The 10,829-nt window shown below is 41.0% G+C and overlaps 1 protein-coding gene across 4 annotated transcripts in view; it reads left to right on the top strand.

Annotated features, from left to right (window-relative positions):
- The window catches only part of LOC123380411 (transport and Golgi organization protein 1 homolog), a 207,520-nt gene that overhangs the window by 186,701 nt on the left and 9,990 nt on the right, over positions 1 to 10,829 (top strand). Inside the window, exons 1-7 of one of the 4 annotated variants that reach the window (XM_045038556.1) lie at positions 1,436 to 1,870; positions 4,403 to 4,534; positions 8,158 to 8,179; positions 9,124 to 9,212; positions 9,467 to 9,529; positions 10,271 to 10,337; positions 10,501 to 10,639. In XM_045038556.1, the coding sequence (XP_044894491.1) occupies positions 1,805 to 1,870; positions 4,403 to 4,534; positions 8,158 to 8,179; positions 9,124 to 9,212; positions 9,467 to 9,529; positions 10,271 to 10,337; positions 10,501 to 10,639 (578 nt within the window). In that variant the 5' untranslated portion in view covers positions 1,436 to 1,804. Of the gene's footprint in view, positions 1 to 1,435; positions 1,871 to 4,402; positions 4,535 to 8,157; positions 8,180 to 9,123; positions 9,213 to 9,466; positions 9,530 to 10,270; positions 10,338 to 10,500; positions 10,640 to 10,829 lie in introns of those variants that run through there. The other 3 variants (XM_045038557.1, XM_045038558.1, XM_045038555.1) reach the window with 3 other exon arrangements.

The raw sequence follows: 10,829 nt of genomic DNA, 5'->3' as shown, positions 1-10,829 counted from the left end.
TGCTATACTACCTCAGCAAGAGGAAGAAAGGTCTTTCTTCTTCCCTCATGATGGCCCAGCTGGTGACGGTCACAACTTAAGCAGTGAAAAGCCACTATACTTGGATCTCCCAGTTTACTCCAATGGACTTTTACTATATCATAGCCCTCCCGATTTCTTCCTTTCCTCTACAAAAGTGTTCCTCTCCTTTGTTCTCCAGACTTGCTATAGCTTCCTTCTCCCAAGGGGCAGTTCTCTGCTATTCCTAAAGAAGCCATTTTCTTTTCCTGGTAACATAACTGGTAGTTTTATTTTTAAGGTTAACTATTCATGTGAACTCCTTATTTGTTTTGTATATTAACTCTTTCTTGGAGATGGTCTGCACATGTATTCTCCGATTCTGTAGGTTGCTTTTCCATTTTGTTGATGGTTTCCTTCCCTTTCCTTCCCTGTGCTTTTTAGTTTGATGTGGGCCCAATTGTTTAGTTTTACTTTGACTTCGTATGCTTTTGGTGCCAATCCCAAAATCTCATTGCCTAGAGCATAGTCAAGGAGCTTTCCTCTTTGATTTTTCCTAGACGTATGATGGTTTCAGGTGTTACATTTAAGTCTTTAAGCCATTTTAAGTAGATTTTTGTGTATCATGTAAGGGAAGGGTTCACTTTCATTCTTTTGCATGTAGATATACAGTTTCCCAACAGAATCTAATGAAGAGATAGATTGTCTCCTATTCACCCATTGCTGGGGGTCACCTTTGGGGAGTCCCTTTGAATTTTTTTTTTCAACGTTTATTTTATTTTTGGGACAGAGAGAGACAGAGCATGAACGGGGGAGGGGCAGAGAGAGAGGGAGACACAGAATCTGAAACAGGCTCCAGGCTCTGAGCCATCATCAGCCCAGAGCCCGACGGGGGGCTGAAACTCTCGGACCGCGAGATCGTGACCTGGCTGAAGTCGGGCGCTTAACCGACTGCGCCACCCAGGCGCCCCTGGGGAGTCCCCTTTGTGGCAGCTCATTTCTGAGGTTCACAGACACCCATACTCACTAAGAAATAAACAGACACCACAAGCACAGAATCACACCCAGCCTCACCTGGGAACACAGGTATGGGGCTTATGAACAGATTCACACACAGACCCACACTGCAGACACGGCCAGTGACACCCCGAGGAGAACACACACACACACACACACACACACACACACACACACACACACACACCAGACACACACCACACACGGTAAGACCCAAGGGGCAGCAAATTCACACACATAACTAATATATACACGTACAAAACCCAGACATACATAGACACTCCCATACGGACACACATGCCCCCAGATATGTACATAATGGAAGGGGCTTTTGAAAGGCCATGGTCACGCGGGGTGTCCTTTGTGAGCTATCAGGGTTGAAGGCAGCTGATTGGTGGAGAGAGAGCATAAAGCGTCTGAATTGCTATGGCAATGCTCAAACAGGTGAAGACTTGGAGGAAGAGAGATCTTCGTCTGCTCCACCTGTTACTGACAGTCTACTTAACTGGCTACTGTGGCCTGCTCATCTAGTGATTTACTGACCTGCTGAGCTACTAACTTGTCTGAACCCTCCTCCCTCCCTTCTTGTACTTGATCTGATCCGGGTACTCTCCCTGACCCCCTTCTTCTCCTGCCACACCCCCCTCCCCAATCCCATCCCTATTTAAACCCCGCCCCCCCACCTCACCCCCTTTCCCACCCCGTCCCTTCCCCTCCCACCCCCACCACCTCCTCACCCCCATCTGCACCTCCTCTCTGGTGCCCAGGCGCCCCCTGAAAGGACCAGAATATGACGGTTCGGAAGCTATTTTTCTATATCCTCTTACTCGGGTATCCCGGTTACCCCAAGACAAATGTGAGTACACATCCGACATCAGTGACTTCTTCCTTTTGTATTTATTTATCTTTTTCAGACTGTGGTTAAAAAACCAGCTTTTTCATGGAGTCCTTGATGAGAACTCAGTTCTTTGGCAAAACCCATTAAGTCAGGGCAAGGTTTCTCGACCAGCATGTAGGGGTTCTGGCCACACCTGTCCACATGAAGTTGTGGATCCTGTCTGGGCCACTTGGTCCAAAAAGAGTAGTGTTGACAGGATGGAAACCTGAGCTTCATAATGTCAAGAAAGAAGGACATGGGAAGATACTAAAAGCCACTGAGATCTTTGTCTTAAATAAGGGGCTCGTATGATGTTTGAATTATACTTCCTTAAAATCATTTTTAAAAATGTCAGAAACTCGATTGAAAAAGAGCCATTTAATAGTATTAATAGTATTTTATACTATTAGATGACTCCTGGAAGGCCTGTCAAGATTCTTCTTCAAGCTTTGTAAGTTTAGAGTCCCTCTTATACGTAGTTAGTTTTCCTATCAGCACGTTGTTCACGTTTGTGAAGTTTGGTAGCCCTGGGAACCGTGGTGTCCGAAGTGTTGGTGTTGGAAAGTGAAATGTGGTTTGTGCTCTGTGCTTCCTGGTTTGTTCGCTTTTGGGAACTTGTGCATCAGCCCTCTCCCTCTGGTCTTAGAGGCTGCCCCCAAGGACTCTGTGTCCAACCAGGTAGCTGACAAGCTCAGCGTACGTGAAGTGGCCTCAGCCTGCTTGGACATTTATAATAAGAAAATCACTAGGAGTGATGTGATCAGGAAGTGAATGCATTCTTGTCCTTTCTTTAGCCAACTATGTGCAGAGTGTTGATTTACCCAAAGCAAAAAGGGTCTTGAATGTCCTTAGGATTGTCCAACTATAAAGAAATACCTGGTTGCCAGTGTGAATGTTTCGTTCTATCATTAAAAAGCAAAACCTGTACTCCCCAGAGCCTGAGACAGAGACACAGGGGACACCCATAGAGAAAAGTAGCTTTCTTGAGATTGGCATGCACCAGATTCTCAGAGAGGGATCTGCAACGTCCCAAGTCAGGAACAACCTAAATTGAGGCAGAATCCTCTCACATGAATACCTCCAGGCACAACAGAATCTATTCTGTCTCTTTTGAGTCTACGAAGGAGGAAATTTCTTGGTTCTGTTTATTGCAATTTCCCCCTTCTACCTAGGCTGCATCTCATAGATCAGTTCAGCTCTCTCTCCCTCCCTCATTTCTGAATTCGTGCACAAACTAACTTGTCTTGCATTTCCTACCTCCACCTGGTCATGACCATTGTCTGTGGGAACCAAGTGTTACTGGCTCCCTTGGATCTAATCTAGTTAACGGTAACTAATCAAATCAGCATACAGATAGCTGGCAGAGGTATCAAGAGTGCCCAGGACTTAGGATGTTTACCATTCATGTCAAGATGGCCTCTGTCTTTTGATCCCCATGATCACTGTGCTGACGGCCCCTGGTCTCTTGCAGACACTGGCCACTCAAAGACAGTGTGCATTTCCCACCAGGACGCAATTTAGTGACCTCAGTTCTGAGAGCTGAAGATACAAATGGTACACATTTTGGAGGCTACTTTCTAGAGAGGTTTATTGGCACAAAATTGATTGATTTAGGTGCAACACTATGAAATAGGAACTTGAATTGGTTGTATTGGCTATTTGGAGATGTGTGTTCAAGTAACTTAAAACCTCATAGATTTCATCAAAATAGACAAGATCACCTGATTATGCAAATCTTTATTTAATTCAGAAATCTGACAATTTGGGCTGTGATTCAGATTCAAAGTAAACCTTGAACGTAAAACCTTATGGGGAGCCTGGGTGGTTCAGTCAGTTAAGCATCTGACTCTTGATTTTGGCTCAGGTTTGTGAGTTTGAGCCCAGCATCAGGCTGTGTGCTAACAGCGTGGAGCCTGCTTTGGATTCTCTGTCTCCCTCTCTCTCGTTCCTCCCCCGCTCTCTCTACTTTCAAAAATAAATCAACATTAGAAAAAAGAAAACCTCAGTGTTTTTAGAAACTCAACAATAATGTAGAATTTATTTTTGCTGGAATAATCCCATATTATTATAAGAGCAGCTGCACATCTCTCAGTTATATCCATATCTGTAAACATCGGTCTCTATAACAGTCTCATTTGAATCTCTAGTACATTTTCATTGTTACTTTCTCCCATCCTTCCGTAAATTTTGGGGTATTTTTGGAAATGTTCCAAAGGATTTTATCCAGGTACTTCATGAATGTACAACAGAAGTCATTTACTTCTTGTCTACTAAAAGGGTAAGGAACAATGAAGCCATCACCACAGTAAGATCGTAAACACAATCATCACTCCTACAGGTTTGCCCCTGCTCCTTGGTAAGCCTTCTGTCCTCCCTCTCCTTCAGGAGGAGGCATTGGAGAGGTGTGCTTATAACCTCCTGGAGGCTGGTTGAAGGTTTATAAAAATGATTCTTGGTGACAGATATTATAAATGTCTTTGCTATTCCTCATTATCTCAAATATTATTTCAGCTTGTCCATATTTTGGCTGACCATTTCCGTCTTGGCTCTCGTGTCTTCGGAACTCTGTGGAAGCTTGCCGTTATTACTGCCACCGTTGCAATTTGTGCATGTCTTATTTACCTCTGGAGAGTTGTCCTTGCAGTGAGTATACTAAAATACCTTACAGATAGGCTTTTAAGCATAAGTAAGCAGAAGTTTTTTGGTAAGCACAAATTTTTTACTAGACCATTTGTATGCACTCAGTACTTCAAATTTCCCTTTAAGCACGGCATTCATTGCATCCCACAAATTGTAGTAATTCCAACATTCATTATCATTTAGATGGACATATTTTTACAATTCTGTGAAATGTCTCCTTGACCCTCTTCTTTTAGAATTTCTCTAGTCTATCTCTATTCTCTATCTTCTATTAGAATATCTCTCATATATTTTGTAGCTTTTCAGTTGTCTTTCTATTATTGATGTCTAGCTTACATATGTGTTCTGAGAACGTATTTTCTATGATTTTGTTGACTTCAAGTGAAGGTGTATTTTATGACCCTGAATATGGTCTGTGTCAGTGAATGTTCTATATGAGCTTGAGAAGAATGTGTATTTTTCTATTGTAGAAAGTGTTCTACAGATGGTCATGGATCTAGGTGATTGGTGATGCACTTCAGTCCAACTGTGTTCTTATATTTGAATATCTTTATGCTCAATCTGTCAATGACTGATAGAGGGTGTTGAATTCTTTCAGCTCTAATAATGTATATGTCTACTTCTCCTATCAGTTGTATCAGTTTTTGCCTCATGTATTTTGGCACTCTGTTGTTAATGCATGTACATTAAGGATTATGTTTTCTTGGAGAATTAAGCCTTTATTATTGACCTCAGTATCTCCAATAATTTCCCTTATTTTGTACATGTTTTGAAGAACAATTTAATTGTTCACAGAATTCTAGGTGGATGGGTTCTTTTCTTTTAACAGTATAAACATTTCATTCTTCTTGATTGCATCGTTTCTGAATTCTGAGTATTTTTTGTCCTGGTTCCTCTTGGGTAAGGTGTTATTTCTTCCATCTCCCTGCAACTCCAGCCCCCAACACTACCCCTTAGCTTCTTTCAAAATTCTTTGTTTTCAATTTTCCCTTGATTGAATAGTATATGTCTAGGGATAGTCTTGTGTTTTTTGTTTTGTTTTGTTTTGTTTTGTTTTGTTTTGTTTTGTTTTTGGTTTGGTTTGGTTTTTTTGGAGGGGGGTATTTATCCTGCTTGAAATTCTTTGAGTTTCCTGAATCTGTGGTTTATGACTATCATTAATTTTGGAAAATTCTCAGTCATTTTCACTTCAAACGTATAAGTAGGTATTCCCATTTTGTGTATGTTACACCTTTTGTCATTGTCACACTGGTCTTGGATTTTCTCTGTTGTATTTTTAATTTTTTTGTGTGCGTTTCTGTTTTGGGTGTTTCTAGCTGACATTTCCTTCTGCTTGTTGAGTCTTTCCTCAGCTGTGTTGTGTGTGTTAATAAATCCAACAAAGGCATTCCTTATTTCTGTTATGATGTTTTGGATTTCTAGAAGTCCTTTTGGATCCTAGAGTTATCGTTTCTGTGCTCACATTCACCACCTCTTCTTGCATACTGACTACTTCTTCCATTAGAGTCATTATCCTATTAATCAGAGCGGTTTTACATTCCCAGCCTGATTATCCCACCATCTCTGCCATAGGAAGTGTGATTCTAATGCTTGCATTCTGTGTTCAAAATATGTGGTTTTTCCTTTTAGGGTACCTTGTTAAGTTTTTTGGGAAGCTTGGGGTCACGTCCGTGTCTCAAAAAACTGAGGTGAAGGCTTTTAGTGTAAAGTTTTGTCTTTACCTAGGTTTTAGGCTGAGTTTACTCCCCTATGAGACAGGAAGGAGGAAGAGCACTGTAGTTGAGTATTTCCCTTCATCTGTATTGCTTGTCTTCAGAAAAACCCCATTAGGCTTTGGAGAAATAGTTTCTCTGGAGGGCAGGTCTTCTAAGCAAGAACAGAAGAGCATGAGTTTATTTATAAGTGGCTGTTTTTCCTCTTTTCCTGCCAATTTAGAAATCTTTCCCTTCAAAAAGAAAATATGCATATTAAGTACTTGTAAGGCCATCTCTCTTTCCATTTCCCCTGCTTAGGAAAGGAAACATGTGACATTAAAGGACTATCCATGGTTTCCTGTTTGCCCTCCGTAGATACACTTTCCTATAACAACATTTTCATGACTCACTTTTTGATACCATGATGATATTCCAATATCCTGGCAAGATGTTGCGGCCTGCTTCAGCATCACATCATCATTCAAAACTTTCAAATAGGGATATACGTCCTACAGATCAAGAAAATGTGTCTTTCCCTTTTGTTAAAGTAGAGTCTTGCCTAGATTTTATTGAGCTCTAATTCATCAGGGGATGACTTGGGTCTGGGTGTTACTGGACCACCCAGACCAGGTTCTCCAGTCTCAGTGTCTTACTAATGAACACTGATCGAAAGGGAAACAAAGCAGGTGGCGTTTATTAGAGATAGGTTGTATACAGCGGAGCCACCGAGAAAGAGGAATATCGCTCCCCCAAAGGGTGGTGTGCCAGGCTTATAAAGGCACTTTTCCAAAGGGTGAGGGGCTGGGAGTGGGGAAGCATCCTTCAGTCCCACAGTCATTATCTTAGGGTTGTTACTTTTCAGTGGACACAAGACAATCACAGGATGTCTTTTTCCATGGTTGACGTGCTTTTAGTGCTCCTAGAAAATAGAAATCCTAGTGCAGTCAGGCTTTAAATTGTTATGTCTACTTTTGCCCAGACAACCATTACTCCCTAATACCTGTTCTCTCTTTGGTTCACTTTTCCAGAAGTCTCCAGTATGGAAACTGTTAACCCTTGCCTTAGACCAGTGCCTTTACAAGAATTAAGTTCCTCTTGCTTTTCTTATACCTTCTCAACGGGAGCCCTTTTTGCTTTGTTTTTGAAATGTTAGCCATCATTTCTGTTGGTGCCTGTGCTTTTGCCCTAGCCATGTTCCACTCTCTTTCTCATCTGATGATGTGTTTTTGGAAGACCCTCTGTTTTTAGTGATCTAGGAAAATCATAGCACCTGACATGTTGTAATTGTTTATTGATTCGGAAAGCAGCCAACCCTGTGTAACATTTCAGAAAGCTTTCTAGAGAATGAAAGAAGCGTGTCTTCATACAAAGGTTTTCCTTTTCTTTCCTTGCCGCTTCCTTCCTCCTTCCCATCCCTTCCCTTTCCTTCTCGCCCTCCCTCTCGTCCCCCTCCATCTCTCTCTCTTTCTCTATGTCTCTCTCTGTCTGTCTCTTTCTTCCTCTCTCCCTTTCTTTTTTTCTTTTTTTGGCATTTCAAATGATCCTGGGTTCTGGACTTCATTGTGGATATTGGGTTTGACTACAAGAGAAAAAAAATCAGACAAATATTTTATTTATGTATTTGTAAAACTGTCCGCCTTATGCACTGACAGAATTGAATATTTTGATATTTATTTAATATAATGTAAATCTACCTTTTGGTCAAAATAAGCTCTGAATCTTTATGCTTTTATCAGACATGGTTTATAAAGAATCATGAACTAAATATGAAATTCTACTTTTTTATTATATTAATGTTATGCATTCATTATGCTGACCAAAATGATCATTGTAATTTCATTGGATGACATTTCAGTATTTTATCAGGAAGAATAAGTTTTTACTCTTACTATGTTTTGACCTCAAACTTAATTTTGTTTCTTCCTCTCTCAGACAGAGCCTCCAGTATATCCAGGTAAGATTTTAGGTTTGAGTAGTCTTTGTAATTTTTTTTCATTACTCGTGTTTGGTGTGGGTTTTAAGTTTTTAACTAGGGATAAATATGGTGACTTCTGATGTCTAATTGACTTGTTAACTCTTGAAAATCTTTCTCTTCCCTGTTAGAGGCTAAGGGACAATGTGGAGGGATTTGCCTCTCTTAAGACAAGAGACCAGGGGAGGAAAACAGCACAGGAGGAAGGAGAACAGAATGAGTGTAATTTTGCATAGAAATGATTAGGACAGAAGTGATGATATGAGCCAGAGGTGTGGAGTGAGTACTTTGCCATGACCTGGCTTTTGGTGAAATGTGAAGATGAGAAAACCCTCTTTGAGTCTGTCAAGAAGCCTAAGCTTAGAGAAGAAGCCAGGTATTGCCAGGCAGGGTGTGTGTCGCAGGAGAGGGTTAAACCAAGGTTTTGAGTCTGAGGTGGAGGGAGCCATTCATGCCAGGGGAAAAGTGAACTTGATGCAAATGGGGGACAATCTATTCTGCACGGACCCCATGGACTGTGGTGATTCTGTGGTGCTGTCTGTTGAGAGGCAAGGTGGCTACCTGACACTTAACAGGCCCTCAAAGACTGGTTGGTGTTTATCACTGTAAATGCAGCGGTGGTGGTGATGAGAAGAGTGATCTCGGGGCATGAGAGCTCTCACATTGGGCCAGTGTAAGAGGAGTTTGCACTTTGTGTCTGTTAGAGGAGTCAGTGTTCTAGAGCTTACATGTATAGGAATTTCAGTGAAATGAGGTTTCTTGGGTTTAAAATGCTGCTGAAACTTGCTTTCTTCAGGCACAATGAGAAAGCTAAAAAGTTAGTTACACCCATGTGTCAGATCATGTGTCTGTGCTGCTAATACAGTGGGATTATTTGATGTCACTGGTTTGGTAACAACCTTAAAAATTGTTTTATCTCCTTTTAGTTAATGTACAGCAAAAAACTGCAAAGAGCAACACGTTGGAGAAAGAAAACACAGAGCTGGCTGAAGCAATATCCATGTGGGAACAGAAGGTAGCATTGCCCTTTCAAATATTTCTTGTGACTTCATTTTGATTAGTTTTACCTCTTGTAGTTCATCCTACTGACCTATTTCATGTGTTCTATATATACTTCCAATTCAAGACAAGCTTCACAAATGTAATAAAAAACTACCTTTTTATTTGTGAAAGGAGTCACACATCAGACATAGGCTTATCTATCACGATGCTATTTTTGAATTCTGATTCCTTTTTCATTTGTTTTGTATATACATCAATGAATTAAAGATACATCTTCAAGAAGCTAAGAGAGAAAGTAACATTCACTCTGCTGAAGCTCTTAAGTTGAAAGTCAGAATCCTTTCTTTGCCTGGATTGCGTTCTAAAAACACAAGTAAAATTAAGGAATTGTTATGACTCATTCAACATGTTCTGTTGAAGGAGAACATCAGAAAAGTTGAGCACTTCAATAAAATTTTAAATGACACCCTTCAAAGTGCACATGCTACCTTGCAATCAGAAAGAGAGAGAGAGAGAGGAATGTCAAGAATCGGGGAGTGCTAAGAGTTGGCTGCTTTTACTGTAATTTGACTTTGGAGGCTTTTTGTTCATTGGGTGAGGTGAGCATAGCATATTCGCTTGCTGTTTACCATAGTAGAGAGTGGGCCTCTGGGAGACAAACCTCCATCTGCACAGCTGGCATTTCACTAGGACCACCATGAGGAGTTTGCTATTTCAAGGACTAGGAAGTATCTTTTATTTTCACAACTAGGTCATTACCACATCATTCAGACCTGCCCTCCAAGATAGGGAGAAAATCCCCCAAGATAGTTGAGAGATGAAGGGCAATAGCAAATTGTATACTGCCTTCTTCTCTTAATGCTCAACAACGTTCAGTGTGCATAGAGGAATATTCTCCTAAGAAAGCCATTTGTGAGCCCTTTGACTGGAACTATTTTCCATGTTCTTTGCCTTCTCCTTGTTGTATTTATGCCCCAGGATCTTTCTTTGTTGCCATGCACAGTCCTGTTGCACTCACATTGTTGTGCGATCATTATTTCTTGAATGTATTTTCTCATATGTGTCCTAAAGTCAGAAGATGCAAACGGTCAGTTGGAGGAACTGAGAGCCTGGAGGTCCAATAAACGTGCACTGGAAGGTATGTTGTCTGTTGGGGAGAAATCCCCATATGGTGGCAATGACTTTGCATTGGGAAGGGAAAGAATGCCTTCTTGCCTTCACACTAGTTGCCCTTTTCCTGTCACCCCAAAACCAAGTCTCAGGTCATATGCACATGCACAAAATAACCATTTTTTTTACAGCAAGGATAAAGGACGTGGAAGACATTCGTAATGCTTTGAGTTCTACTAAAGCAATCAGGGAAGAAACAGCCAAAAGCCTGAAGGAGAGAGGAGACGTCCTTGATGAATTCTATGAAGAAAGAAAAATGGCTACAGCAAAGTAAGACGTTCATGTGATAATGGTCCCGAGTACTGTTGTATGAATGAATGTGGTGGCCGCTATAGATAAATATATTTCTTCTAGAATTGGATCCAGAGTATTTTTGCCAAATGCATTCAGGAGAATTGTGCCTGCCCTTCCTACCTTGCTTCCTATAACCTGCATTTTCCTTTCTGTCCTTAGTGCTTGT

This window comes from Felis catus, chromosome D1 (assembly GCF_018350175.1).
Source record: "Felis catus isolate Fca126 chromosome D1, F.catus_Fca126_mat1.0, whole genome shotgun sequence".
NCBI lineage: Eukaryota > Metazoa > Chordata > Mammalia > Carnivora > Felidae > Felis > Felis catus.
Note: the sequence above shows the minus strand (reverse complement) of the source record. Positions and strands in the feature narration are given on the sequence as shown.